General features: G+C 37.3%; 1 protein-coding gene across 1 annotated transcript in view; it reads right to left on the bottom strand.

The window, feature by feature from the left end:
* GNAQ (G protein subunit alpha q) overlaps positions 1-15950 on the bottom strand; it is a 307686-nt gene that overhangs the window by 180966 nt on the left and 110770 nt on the right. The window contains exon 2 of the mRNA XM_037798660.1: positions 15424-15608. Within this exon, the coding sequence (XP_037654588.1) occupies positions 15424-15608 (185 nt within the window). The remainder of the gene's footprint in view (positions 1-15423; positions 15609-15950) is intronic.

Here is a 15950-nt window from a genome sequence, read left to right as displayed (position 1 = left end):
AGATAGAAGTATATACGGTATAGATCTGTTGGGGATTGAGTCCTGTCCTCAATAGAAGGCAGGTAAAGTCCCAACCCCTGGTCCTGTGGGTGTGAAAACATTTGTAAATAGGGCCTTTGAAGATGTTTTTAGTTAAGGTGTGTCCACACTGAATGAGGGTGAGCCTTAACCCAATATGGCTGAAGTCCTTATGAACAAAAGAAACTGGACATGGAAAAGAAAAGCCACGGGGAGCAGCCAAAGGCTGGAAATGAAAGGAAGGAAGAAGATGCCACCATGTGCAATGCCATGTGACTGAAAGGCCAAGGAACCCCAAAGACTGCTGGCCAGCCAGAAGATGTCAACCACAGGAGGTTGCAAGCCTTCTACACTTTGAAACCATGAGCTAATAAGTTCCTGTTGCTAAGCCAACCCATTATATGGTATGTGTTTTAGCAGCAGGGAAAATAAAATAATGTCCAATAAAAACCATCAGTATTTATATACAGGTACACAATCCCTTATCTGTAACCTAAAATCCAAAAAGTTTCAAGAATTGAAAGATTTTTGCAACTCATTTATGGCAAAATGTAACCTGCTATAAGATTATTACAGTCTTTATTTAGTCTAGTAACTACAAATATAAGTATATTTTGCAGCTAAAATGTTAATGTATTTGTTTACTGGGTAACACTGCAAACTTCAATGCAGTTTTAAGAAAATATGTAGTACATTCTTCTAAAATTAAAAAAAAAAAGTTAGCTTAAGGAATTTTGGTTAAGGAATGGTGAATATGCATTTATAGGTGCATAGTTAAATCTCAGTATGTGAATACATCATAATATTTACAGTGTTCATCTCACATGGTAAGAGTACAGTGATTTTTACTTCTTTTGCTTTTCTATGTTGTTTGAATTTTCTTTTCATAATGAGCACATTTATCTTTATAAAGATCAATATATTTCCATTTGGGAAAAAGAAAAAAAAAAACAGAATCTAGCCATTATGAAAACATCCAATAAAACTTCTTAGTTGCACTTATTGCTATGTTAGCATATTATAGCTATGTGTTTTATAATTCACAGTCAAGTAATTTTTCTGTTGAATGGGATTTCCAATCACTTCTTGATTTGTGACTAAGTTATTCAGAGTTACGTGGGTTCATCATTCCTAGTGGTCAAGATCAAGACCTAATGGAAACCCAAGAGGGCAACAATAGCTCAGACATCTCCCCCAGCTCCTGATAAAGATCTCTCCATGGGAAACACCAGTAAACAAATAGACTAAGCTTAACACTGCTGGATGTATCACTACATGCATGACCTCAGAATGGCAGGATGGAGGACAAAGGAAGAAAAATTATGAAAGGAAGAAAGAATAAAAATCCTTTTATGTAGAAAACGTTGCCTTGACTGCAAATTAAAGAACTAAAGAGTGTTGTTGTTATCCGTTCTCTCCAAGGCGACTTCAGTTCCCCATAAGCAAAGATACGTCTTATACTTCCTCTGGCCCCATGAAAAATAAAAAATGCTTAGTTCACACTAGATGTTAAGTAAGTAACTATGTATGGGTTAATCAAAGAACATAAAGAAGAAATAAAGAGAGGGTATAATCACGAAGCATATGTCAAATGCAAGATTATAAGAATTAAGTGGAAAAAGACAATCAGCTCTCTGATTAAATTCTGATTGATTCATTCTACAACATTTACTGAGCCTGACTGTGGGTCAGGCCTATGCTAGGTGCAGGGACACAGCAGTAAACAGAAGGGTTTGGCTCCAGCCTTCACAGGGCACTCTCAAGTTTTAGCTGGCGGAAGTGGTGGAAGAGAGTCGGAGTGGCTGCAAAGAACTCCATTTACTTTCTCTCACGAGGAATTTACATAGGTGTGTCCTTGGTGCCAAGGTGTTCAGGGCACCCCTTGGGAATTACCAAGTCCAACTCTGGTTTTAAAATCCAGCCCTATAAAATAACAAATTGAGTGATTTGGAGTACACAATAGAGTTGCTTCAACTGTAAAATTACAGAATTACCTCCCTCACCCTTTTGAGCCTATTAAATAAAATACTTGACACCATGTGGAGCCCAGAAGTCCTTGGCAAAGTTTATTTCCCTCCCTTTTCCTTCCCTTCCCCTCCCTTTTCCTTACTGGACTGGTTGTGGTTAAGATAACATGAAACTTTTACGATCAGGGAAAAGTCCATACTCCTGGAGCTCAGCAGTAACAACAGTCCAGGAACCCCTTCAGGGTCCCCAAGGTCATTCACACTCTAGACCAACTCTCTTGGGCCTCTGCTTCCTAGAAAACCACTGCTTTTGATTCACCTTGCTGACAGGGTACCTGAAAGTGGGAAGCCGTGTCTCCTTGTTGGGTCACAGCCTCTTCCATCTCTTTAAACAATCAGCTATTCTGTCGTTTACCCAATGGCCTGTGCATTTCCCCTGACCTAGCACTTTTTCTTGGAAGAATTCAGCAACAACCACCATTTATGGCTATACTGATGCTACTATTCTAAAAGTTCTGCATATCTATTTTCTCATTAATGCTCACATCAACTGTATGAAGTGGGTACCATTATCATCCTCACTTTTTAGATGAAGAAGATATAGCTTAGAAAGTTCAAATAACTTGCCTAATATGTCCCAGGGTAGTATTCTATTAAAGTGTAAGTTCTGAGACCATCTCCTCAAAGGTTAGCCCACTGATGATTTCATACTGTGTCTCTGGTAGCAGACAGTAGTTATTTCAAAGATGACCCTACATTGGGCCTCTTTGGTATCAACTGGGAGCTTGTGAGGAAAGCAGAAACTCAGGCCTACCCCGGATCCAAAGAAACAGAATCAACATTTTAACAAGACTCCCGCACAATTTGCACACTGCAGTTTCAGAAGCACTGCTCTAGAACACATAGTCACTGTTCCCGACATCACATTCCGTTAGGATGACCCAAAGTCACCCACTGGACTATGTGGTATCTGTACAAGTTTCCCAGGGCTGCTATAACAAAATACCACAAACTGAGTGGCTTAAAACGATGGAAATCTATTGTCTCACATTTCTGGAGCCTAGAAGTCCAAAATTAAGGTGTGGCAGAGCCATGCTCCCTCTGAAATCTAAAGGGGAGAATCCTCCTTCCTTGCCTCATTTAGTCTGGGGTTTACCAGCAATCCAGCACTCCGTGGCTTGCAGCTGCAGCGATTCAATCTCTGCCTTTGTCTTTAAGTCCCTCCTCCCCTGTGTCTGCCTAAATTTCCCTCTTCTTATAATGACATCAGTCATATTGGATTAAGGTGCACCCTAAAGCAGTTTGGCCCCATCTTAACTAATCACCTCTTCAAAAACCCTATTTCTAAATAAAGTCACATTCACAGGACCAGGGATTAGGACTTGAGCGTATCTTTTTGGGAGCACACAATTTAACCCATAACAGCATCCCTTGTGAAAATTAGAAAAGGCACCTCAACTGTGTAGAGGACTTTGCAAAAAACTAGTGTCATTATACAAAGAAAAGGGCACCCCTTCCTCGGGGCCACCATTGGACCTCACAGCTAGGCACAAACTGCACACCATCCACACAGGTCATCCGTAACATATTAGAGTCTTGGCCACTTTGTGTCAGTATCACATATTCCGAATTAAAACTTCCAACTGCACTACTAACACAAACTTTTCCATTATAATTTAGGATAAAGGTTCAAGGTCAACTGAAGAATAATTGAACCCAAAGGCATTTTTAAAACCCTTAGTATGGTGGCTGCAGTGTACTATACCAAACAGCTCCATACTCGCATCCCCTTGCCAGCTGCATGACTAACAGGCACTGAAATGGCAAAAAGAGGTCAAGAGGCAGAAGACAAGGCCAGTTATTTCAGGAATGCACAATCACCTAAATAAATGAGCTTTCACCAGAGAATCACTGTCTTTAGGGCTTTTCACCACCTTCCAGACAAAGCCACTGTCAGCTACATTCAGTATAGCTTTCTTTTTAGATCAAAACTTTTACCACAAAGGAAGTATATACATACTTACCAATAATGGCAGATAACCTACCAAACAATGGAATAATGCTGTACATCTCAGCAGTGATATACAGTATCTTGAGACATGCCAATAATGCCACTCCTCTAAGTCATTTTCTCCATTTTAAACAAATAATACAAGATTGTAAGAAAACTGCATAATGTTATAAAGTAGTAGTGGTACCAACCTAAAGAACATCAGCCAAATTCACTTTAAATAAAAGATAAAATCAGGAAAACAAATCAGTTGAAAGTATACATTAACCACATATCAGCCAAAATTATTTATTAAAGCTTTTAGTGAAGCCTTTTTTTTTTTGAAACGAATCATAAAATGATATGACACAAAATGTCCTTATTTGTAAAAAGCCCATCTCCTTGCTGATATCATGTTTGGCTGCATGCCCATGTTTATAAGTATGTAAACAACATACTATCTTTAAAAACACAGTTATGTAGCCGGTGTAACTATTTTAGATAAAACAGCATATGAAGAGTAAGAATATGGTTCCTTTGAAGCAACAAGATTTTAGGCTTTGACACATGATTTTTATGAGCAAAACTGTTGCTTTGCACACGACTAAGCAAGTCCTACCCCAAATTCCTACAATAGCAAAAAGTAAGTGCATAACAAATTACTTCTCCACTGGAGTGAAAATACTAAAGAAAACGTCAGCATTTCTTATGCCCTCATTAGACCATCAGACTTCATTAGGCGTTCACTTTCCTTGATTCCAACAAAAAATTCTGCCTCTCTAATTGAAAATGAACAAATTGTTTTAAAAATTAAGGGGGGAAATCACACATTACTTGGTTTAAAAGAACAAGGAAAGTATTTTTCTGGCGCTTTGCCAGGAGTTAACCAAGAACAGCCAAATGACCAGCTTCAGGACATCCTACTAAATTATGCCACATGCATTTCGTGTCATGGCTCAGTTCCTGGACATCCAAGGTCAGTATGAGCAGCTGAGAGGGCTTTGGAGAAAAGCTGTGAAAGCACAGTTCTCTGAACTAAACACAGTACAGCACAGTGTGTTTGGGCAAATCAGTCATGCTCCTTAGAGCGCTCACTATGTTTTTTTAAAATCAGGCAAATTCATTTATGCTGACTGGCATATATAAAGTACTTAGTAAATATCTGTTGAATGATTAAATGTAAGAACATCATCTCCACTGAACAAGGGACAACACTTTCAACTTCTTCATAGACTATATAAGTTAACTCTCACCACACACTGTGAAGTAGGCACAATAATCACCACTATTTTACAGATAAAGGAACCGGAATTCAGAGATTGACCTGCTCAGTATCACACAGCAGCTCTGCTGTACAGCAGGTTTCAAACCAAGTTATAACTGACCCCAACCGTGTTCTTGCCTGTGTACCACCCAGGCCAGTATAGAGTAAACAGATGTTTGTTGATTCATTCATTCAAAAAATGTACAGTAAAAACATGTGCCAAATACTATGTTAGGTTTACAATAATTGTGACCTGATCTCTGCTCTCCAGTGCTAATTTTCTTTCTTTCACCCTATTTTAATCAATATGGATTAGCTGAAGACAGACACATGAGGTAAGCTACTTTCAAAAAGAGATAGGCCTTTTAAACAAAGCAGGCTAGATAAGGGTAAGTTGAGGAAACATTATCTGAAGACAGTCATTGTTTGAGAGGATGACAGTTATCCATTAATTTCATCCCCACACATATGAATAGTGTCTAAAGGTCATTTCTATTGCACAAGACAACAGCTTGTGTGTGCATATGTATATGTGGGAATACATGTCTACTATTCTGCATATGCTAATACCCTACTTCACCACAATGAATTGATTCTGATTATCCTCATCAGGCATAAATGAAAGAAAATTTTACATAATAGGATTAAAATACTACATATAACAAAAGGGCAAAACCAACTTGCATTACTTACTTTCACATCAGCATTCAAAATGAAGCCTCCAGCTTCCACAATAGCTGGAGACCACGGAACACAAAAAGAAAATCCAAGTAACCCTGGTCAAACCTTCAAATATGCAGTGGATAGTGACAATATGAAATGAGAAGAGATTTGGCTTCCAAACAAATTTGTGTGGTGTGGAGCAATGTCCTCCTGAAAAGGAATTAGTGGAAGAGAAAGAGTATAACCCCATCGCACTCAGAGTCTAGCTCCCACTTTGTTAAAAATGCTAAAGTGAGAAAGATCATGATCCCACTGAATAACAGCAAAGCCAGGCAGCTCCATCACCCTTCCTAAATGAGGTAGCTGTTTAAAAAAAAAAAAAAAAACAACAAAATGTCATGTTAGTAATCTAGGAAAAACAGAAGTTCTTGCCCTGAGCTATGCAGCCAACATAGGCTGAATAAGAAAATAAATTAAGGCCTCAAGAAAGGGGAAGCTGTTTGCTCCAAAAAACAATTGTAATATTAGGATCCAGCCTAAGAAATCTACCCATTATGATTACTTATGGGTAATTAAAAAATATTATTCCTTAAAGGTACCTTTAATTACAAGGGAATAAATTCAGCTTTTGTGCAATCTTGGAAACCAAGGCTGAATGACTTATACTGCCCAGTATTAAAACTTATTGTAAAGCTTAATAATTAATAGAGTGTGATACTGGCACAAAGATATACAAAATAGACCAATGGATCAGAACAGAGTCTAGAAACAAACTCATATATATACATTCACTAGATTTGTGACAAAGGTGGCAATCCATTGCCTTGGGTAAAGGATGCTCTTTTCAATAAACATGCTGTATCAAAAAATTTAAAAAAAAGAAAAGAAAAAACATACAAATAATGAGGGGAAAAAAAACAAAAAAATGAAAAGACCAAAAAATTAAAAACCAAAAAATAAGAAAAATTAAAAAGAAATAAATAAAAATTAAAAATATAAAAAAATAAATATGCTACCCATATCAAAAAAATAAATCTTGATCCCTACCTTGCATCTTATGTTATAATGTATCTGAAACAGGTTTTAGATCGGAACGTAAAAAGCAAAACAATAAGGAATTTAGAAGAAAATCCATTATATCATCTTCATGACCTTGGGGAAGGCAACCTTTACTTAAAAAAGGATACAAAAAAAAAAAAAAAAAACCGCTAATGAGAAGGGGGAAATGATAAAATGGATTACATTTCAATTAAGAACTTCCTTTAATTGAAAGTAATCATTAAGAAAATATAACAGAAATGTTCTCAAATTGATTGTGGTGATGAATGCACAATTCTGTGATTATACCAAGAGCCACTGATTGTACACTTTGGGTGGAATAAAACAGTTTAAAAAAAGAAAAGAAAAGAAAAAGTAAGCCATGAAGTGGGAGAAGATATGTGTTGTAATACCCTTACTCAACAAAGACTCATAAAAGAACTACAAAACAATGAGAAAAGTAGACAACTCAAAAGGAAAAAAAGGGCACAAAACTAGAAATGCATTTAACAAAAGATAACCAAATGGCCAATCAACATATGAAAAGCTGTTCAACTTGCCTAGTTATTTGGAAAATGCAAATTAGAACAACAATATGATACCAATATCCAGCCACCAGAATAGCTAAAATAATACCAGGAGTTGCCAAGGCTATGGAGCAAGCAGAACACTCATACACAGTTGGTAGGAGTGGAAATCGGCCTAATCATTCGGGAAAACACTTTGGCAGTATCTACTGACACTGAAATATGCACACCTTCTCATTCAGCAACTCCAAATCCTATGCACATACCCCAAAGAAATACATGTTTATGTTCACCAAAAGACATGTCCAGGAATGTTTATAGCGGAATTATTTGTATTAGCCGCAAACACCCAAATTTACATTAACAACAGGATACAGAATTAAATGACAGTATATTCATAAAATGGAATGTCATACAACTTTGCTGTCAAATACAGTTCCCACTGTTCACATATGGCTACATAAATTTAGACTTTAATTAGTTAAGATGAACCAAAAGTAAAAATTCAGTTCCTCAGTCACACTAGCCACATTTCAGGGCTTCATTAAGCTACATGTGGCTAGTGGCTACTATACAGCACAGATACGAAACATCTTCCTCACTACAGAAAGTTCTATGGGACATTGTGGTCATATAGCAATGAGAATGAATGACTTAAAATGATAAGCAAAACATGAATGAATTTCACAAATATAATGTTAAGCAAAATAAACCAGATACAAAGGAATATTTATACTGTATATTTCATTCATACGAAGTTCAAAAACAAACAAAACTAATCTATGTTCCTAGAAGTCAGGTGGTCCCCCTGTTGGAGCTGGAAGGAGTGAATGGAAGGGAACATAAAGAGGATTCTGAGGCTCTGGCTTGTTCTGTTGCTCATTATAAATGTGTTTATAATGGAAAAATACACAGGACTCAGTACTGATGATTTCTGCATTCTTCTATAAGTAAAAGTTATACTTCAATAAAAATTAAACACACACACACAAAGTCATCTTCAGTCTACTGATAAAGTCCCTCTTTGCTTCAAAGTCCTCCTCTGACAATATTGAACTCATGCTCATCCTGGATAAGTGATGTGGTATGCCTTGGGATTATAGATAGATTTTAGCCAAGAAAAAGGGATAAAAATCTCATATTCATCTTCTATTTCTACATGACTGACGTGGGTAGACAAGAAGAAAGAATTGCAATGGAACAAGGACAGAGTAAAGATATGGAAATGTGACTAGGAAGTATTTGCAAGACATTACAAGAGAAAAGAGATTATAAAAGGGAGTTTTGAAAGTTGAAACAGTTACCAGAGAATCAGTGGTGATACAATTCCCAACAAGAGCCCTGGAGAGAAAGGAGAAAGTGGTAAACCAACCTCAGAAAAAGAGGTGGCTGACACATCAAGTTGGTCAAGAAAAGCCCCAGATTCCTTTGGAAAGAAGAAAAGAGTCTCAAAGATTTATAGAAGCAGGAGTAGAAATTTCTCCTCTGAAAAAAATGCATGCTGCCTTTGGTGCCCAATAGTGATCAATCCAATTAAAATCACCAACATCACTACCCACCAAAGCTGCACCTGATACTGAATTCCAAACACTGTTTTAAAGAAACAAAAAACAAACAAAAACAAAAAACAACCACACAGAAGTAAACGTTATCACTTACAGGATTTATATGCAAAGAAAGAAAATTTATCCATCAGACTGGAGACCACTGTCAAAATGAATCTATTTTTCTTTTTCTTTCTTTTTTTCCAAAATTTTTTCTAGGTGATCTAGAATGGACAAAGTTCAAGGAAGGTAAGAGTTTCAAGTTATAACAACATAACTTTAACCACAGTCTAATCTCTTCATTAGAGTTCTGGAATCAGAGAATTGGCATGAGGGAAAATAGTGTTTGAAAGGACTTCAGAGGTTGTCTAGACCATCCCTTCTTGCCTCATTTCAGCAAAACTGCCTTAAAGAATTTCATCTTCTATTTAAAAATATGTTCTATTTTTGAACACATCCAGATAAGGAGATTTCTCTACCTCATTTGATATCCCATTTCAATGACTGTCACTCTCAGGAAAGTTTTCCTTAGATACCTCTCCTAAATCCGGTCAATCTTGTTTAAGTTATTTTCTGTTTATTTTGTTCTTAATAAAGATGGAAGATTAGTGGTATTCATCCTCTCCTTGATGCCAATTCGTCTGATAATAATTTCACATTATTACCTATTTAACCCTTGAGACAATACCATCATTATTCTCATTTTACACATGAGGAAATTCAGATTGGAGGGTAAAAAAATTTAGTCTTAGGGAGGAAACATGACAATCCCAAAGTTACTCAGCTATGTAGTTCTTGGGTTCAAACTCAGCTACCGAATACTAAGTCATTAACTCACCTTTCTCCAAGTTAACCAATAACCGTTTCTTCATGGTAGAGCCCAAAATAAGAAAGGACGGGCTTAAGGGTCTGCTTATACATAGGAACCATGTGCCATTCTATTGTTTAAACTGATGGAGTACTTTTGCAGTAGATATTTGTCATGTGTACCAGCATCATTCCCATCTTCCTCTAACTGCACCCAGATTTCCCTCAGGGAATGTCTATGAAATAGCCCAGCCTTTCCCTATCCAAAGAGCTAGCACAGAACCCAGGCTGGGTGAATCAGGCACATTTCACCAGTAATCTGAATCTTGAGTGGTGTGACTGAGATTGAAAACTGCCAGAGTTCATCCATCCCACAGATAAGTTCCCCAGATCTGCCCTCATTTCCAAAAAACAGTCCTTCAGTTTCCCTTCAATTCTCACAGTGATGCCACATTCCCATAAAATTATTTTTCCTGCTTCAGTTTGCCAGTGTTGGCTTCTGTTGCTTATAGACAGACTCCTTAGACAGAAAGAGGGAGGTGTATACTTATCTGTTCCGCCTTATTGCCTGTTTAGTATACAGGTGAGAAATATTGTATTGGCATTTTGCAAACTAAAAAAAATGCCCTGATGTTAGAAAAAAATAGCACAGTAACTTGTTGTCCAATTGATCAAAAACAGAAATAAGTTGGGAAGTTCTCCAGAATCTTGGCTACATTTTTCTTTTGGCAAAGGAAAGATGGCTTTTGAGATCTTGGATTTTTCAGGAAGTACAGAAAATTCCAAAAGCTGTAAATGTGTTTAAGGAGGTACTTTCCCTGTGACAAGTCCTTTCTGAGAAGAGTTTGGGGAGGACAAAAGATACCGGAACAAAGCGTCTACTCAGAGCCCCTCCACCCAGGTAAAAGGGAACCATGGGAGTCAGGCCTGAAAACACCTTTCACCTCCTGGGTAGGTAGTCAGAGGTAGCTGCAGCCTAGGCACTTAGTGAGCCCTGGTCTTTAGGACTTTCAAGTCTGAAAGTAGACACTAAACAAAATAAAAGGTGGTATTTTCTATCCAACATTAGCACATGGCCAGTTTCTACTCTTCACAGGCATGTTGAGTTGAATGGCTAAAAAAGCATCGTATCGGATGCTTTTCTCTTTCCCGGGCTGGTAAAGGGAGCAAAGGCCTATCGATATCTGTGAAACTGCCCTAAGAATATCCTAATTTCAGAGTTCACAGAAATCATAAGCCAACAATAAAGGGACACCAGCACTCGCTATCTGGAGTAATCTGCTCAATAGGTACATCTCTATTAAGCTCCTACATTTGTGGCAGGTTGTGAAGAAGACAAAGAACTGTAAAACAAGGAGCTTGCTTACTGTCAGGTAGTTTGCAACATGATTGGGAAAATAAGGCACATGTATAACTAACAACAGACAATAAAGGAAGAATGCCAATTGCCAGGTGCAGATAATAAGTACACAAAAATCCAGGGGTTCAAGGCTTGTGCTCTCCTTCCCGAAGTTGTAATTCAAGAGAGTTCCTTAGCCATGTTAACCCAGGGGCTTTATGTCACTTCCTTTATATTAAGAGCTGATTTTAGGACCAGAGAATGTTTGTATAAGTTAAGAAATCATAAAATAACTATGATGAAAATTCCTCCTTTTGGAAAGTAAGAAATGACAGAGAAATTTCATAATCCAATCCTTGCACCCAGTGGAGCCGTAAATGCATCTTTTGAATAGACCAAGTGACAAATATTTAATCCCTCATATCATCATCTATCAATAATTATGTTTAGGGAAAAGGCAAAATAATATTTAGGAATAAACAAGCTCTACGTCACAGTATATTCAGAAAAAGTTCTAAAAGGTATGTGTTCTCTCACTTGGGCTGAGTCCAAGCAACTCACCTAAAAATATTACCTGTTTGGCAAAGAAGGTCTAAAAACAGTACAGCAGATACACACACAAGAAGGAATTAAACATTTTTTTTTTTTTTTTGGTTAAAGTTTACAATTTTTTTGGTCCTGAATTGGAAATTCAAGGAACACAGATTGAGGTCTACGAAAGGCACGCAATGCCAAACCACCATCTGGCCCAGGAACTGTGGCCTAGAGCCCCTGACCACTGCACCATCCCCCCAACAACCCAGAACACTCAACTCAATGCAGAGCAAAAGAAATTCCAATATTTTAGTGTGGCATTCCCACAGTTAGAACCAATTTTACAGCAAAAAAAAAAAGGTGAAAAATTTCACAGTTAAGACCAGGCCATATAATTTGTAAGTAATGTTTATAAAATAGACAAGCCCAGAAGCAAGTACGAAGTTATGTTGAGCATATTGGAAAACATTTATTTTTATTTATGCTACTATTTCTAGATAGTCAGTATAGACAGTAAGTAAATGAAGAGAAGCTTTTAAAAAAAAACACTAAAGGCTTATTTTTATATCATTTGTCACTAAATAATATAAATCAGAATAGCTGCTTCTAAGTAACCGCTAATAAAATACAAACCAAATCCTTTCAACTATTTATAAAATATACAGCATACAGCATTGTAACCAGAAATCTCTGAAGATAATTCTTACCAAAACATAAAATATTATTATTAAGTAAGTGCCATGAACACATGAAAATGAAATTCAAACTTCTTAGAGCCTGGATTTAAAACCCTTCACAAGCACATCTTAAACATCTTTTTGTTCTTATTTTTGAGCCCTTCTCTATGAGAATTCTGCTCAAACTAAGCAGGCTGATTTACAGTACGTCATCATGTGCATATTCCTTTTTCTGAACATTTATTCCAGCCCTTCCCCCAACCTCCAAAACTCCCCTCCCCCAGAAATGCCCTTCCACCTTTCTTGTTTATAAATTTCAAACCCAGCCCCAATTAAACTTCTCTGCATCTCTGACATTTATTTACTTATACTATCCTATAATGGCATTTATTCCCTTATGCATATAAGAGAGTTGCAACAGCTACGTGTTGATTTAAATAATCATTTCAACAACTTTGGAGGAAGAGGAGACTTTCAGTTGTTTTAATCTTACAAATGATTCACCTATCCATAAAACAAGTAATTTTTGAGCATCTCCTATGTACAAGATACAACATCAAGAACAATAAGGAATACAAAGATGGATCTGGCACATGCTTTACTTTCAAGAAGCTTAGAGTTCAGTCAGAGAAACAAGATCAATACCCAAATCACCATAATTAATATAAGCCAGACAATTATACATACCTCCACTATGGGTTATGCTAAAGAAGAGTGGGTTTGCTTAGTACCATGGGGTGGGGGTGGGGGGTTAGTGGTGAACTCTTAGAGGAAGTGACAATTGAGTTGAACAGGAAGGAGAAGATACACTTCTTCAGAAGCATTAACAAAGGCAAGGAATGGGCGGACTCAGGGAGTTAATGGATAAAGCAGGGGAAGAGAAATGCTTGTAGAGAAAATGAAACAAATATGAAAGTAATTATATTACAAATCAAAGGAGATTAAACATATTGAGGAATTCACATAAATATCACTATATTAGTCTATTAAGTAACCAAAAGGCATGGGAAGATTTTCAGGGTAACTATGATATCTGAGAAAAACCCTTATTATTGTAACTTTTTATGATCTGTTGATTTATAATTGAAGAGTATTCAGTAAAGTCCAATTAACTATAATTGATACACACAGCTCAAACACACATCATTAAATATTTGTCAATGTGTTAAGTGAATAAGGCATAAATTCCACCCTACCTTCTACATCCATATAACCGTACAATAATTGATCTTCATATGAAAATACAAAACGAAGGCAAGATCCTGAAGTGTTCTTCTAGGTCATCCAAGAAAGATGATTCTTTAGTCAAATTTAAGTAGATGGTATATTACATTATATTAATTATAATATATTATATTATAAACTGGCAATATGTGTATGAGATATGGATCACACATGGAACTCAGCCAGAATTCATCAGACCATCCTATTATCACCAGGTGAAGAATGGGAAAGCTGCTGGCATTAAAGAAAAAAACTCCTTCAACAGAATTTTGTCACAACTGCCAGTAAACAAGCATTCTGCCGATTTTAGAAACTCATTACACTGAGATTTCTTAGGGGAGAAAGAAAACCCTGATCCTTTTAAATTCAGAGTGCTTAGATACCCAAATAGCCTCATCTGGTTAGGGTACCGTATTCTAGGACTGATAAACCTGCCCAGCAATTTTTCAATCCTGAGAGTAAAAGCAGGAAGGATTATTCCTGGAGGTTCTCTCTTGCTGTCACCAAAAAACAGCCAGTTAATTTCAAGGAACTGTCCAAGAATAAGAAATGCCTGATTTTAAGAAGAGCAGTATATTTAGAAACATTTGGATGGTAAAAGAAGTGGAGATACACAGAACCGCTTTATTTTTTCTAATTTCATTTTTTCTTTTTTGAGTAAATCTCAGTTGATGAGTTACAGTGTGCATGCCAACTTCTTGCTGTTACCTATTAACTTTGGTTAGTGGAAATATTCTTAACAGTTGCTCATCAAGAGTACTGCAGAATGAAAGTTCTGACTGAAGTCCCTAGAATAACTGCCCATGCAAACGTAGCAATTTTGTCAACAAAAGGTGGGACTTTACTAGCTTACTGTAAGCTCAGGACCCACAAGCCCTAAGGAACAGAGACTGCATCCATCAGTGGACATCCTGATTAACAGGAAGGCAGGAAAGCAGACTATCAAGATATTATCACAGATGCTAAACACATTCCCTTCCCTCAGGACAGGTGCCTCTGCACAGCCCCTGCCCCTGGGCTTCCTGCAGGAAAACTGCAGTGTAAACTCACACAGGGAGCCACCCTCAGTCACACCAAGCTTGTCTGGTACTAAGTCTCTATGATCTTTGCAGGGTGAGCAATAACAGCATTTGTTTTCACCTGAAAAACTCGTTTTCTATTTCAACTAAGAAGTGCTGGTGGATATTGGAAAAGCTTGCTTGTTTTCTTAAAAAAAAAAAAAAGCTGAAAATTCAGATTTTTTTCCTAACTCTTTCTCACGTGATTTTAGAAGTTTCCATTAATTTTCAATATTGCAGGGAAACATGTTTCAAAAGGTTATTAGATATGAGAGATGGGCCTATTCTGAAATAAAATTAAGGCCATGGTACTACTCAAAGGAAGTCACAAAATCCAAAATTAAACTGGACATTACGGTCTTCAGCTGTTTCTGTTTTTGTTTTTCACTGAAGCATAAATGGGGAGTGAGAGGCTGAAGCAAAGCTATTGCCTCTGCTGTGAATTCCCTCATTGTAATAAATCTGCATTGTACCTAAAACTGTCTTCTTAATGTAAGGTGCTTCCCAAAATTTAAGCATCCATATACTTACGGTTGAACATCCAAATACGTCTCTTGTGGATATCACTAAGAAAACAACTCCTATTTTGTACAGGTGTGACTTTAAAGATTTAAGGAAAAAAAAATTTTATCAACTTATTGTTTATTAAAAGCCCCATTTAGAACAAGACGGAAAAAAAAATTTCAGAAACCCACTACACATTTCAGACACTTCAGAGACTATTTGTGTTGTGGACTGCTTTGCCAGCAGTTCACACAAAGAGCCGCCCCTACCTTGTTGTGTTCGTACTTGTACGGGATCTTGAGAGTGTCCATGGCTCTGATCATAGCCTGCATGGCCGTGAAGATATTCTGATACACCAGCTTGGTGAAGCCCCTTTTGTCTTCATCCGAGTAGCCAGACCCGTGGATGATTCTCATCTGCTTGATAAACGTGCTCTTGCCACTCTCTCCTGTCCCTGAAAAACGGACGACAACAGAGCATCAGACCACACCGCCTTCTCACAGCCTCTCAGATAATTAAACCAGATGCGGTGACAGGGCCTTGACAGCCCTGAGGAGCCGCTGGGAGGAGCATCACGGGACAGCATCCCAGGGAGAGGAAATGCCACCTACAGTGAATCCTAAGTAAAAGTACAGGGATGGTCTGGTCATCAATGGAGGTAGGACGGCACAAAACTGTGAATGGGATAAATCCCACTCAAGGGCATTCTCTGAAGGGTTTGTTTGCATGGAAAAGTTTATGCAAAGTTTACGTTTATGTTTCCACAATTTAAACAAAGAGAGAGACTAAGGAGACA

Source organism: Choloepus didactylus, chromosome 10, assembly GCF_015220235.1.
Source record: "Choloepus didactylus isolate mChoDid1 chromosome 10, mChoDid1.pri, whole genome shotgun sequence".
NCBI lineage: Eukaryota > Metazoa > Chordata > Mammalia > Pilosa > Megalonychidae > Choloepus > Choloepus didactylus.
This window is presented reverse-complemented; position numbering and strand designations above follow the sequence as displayed.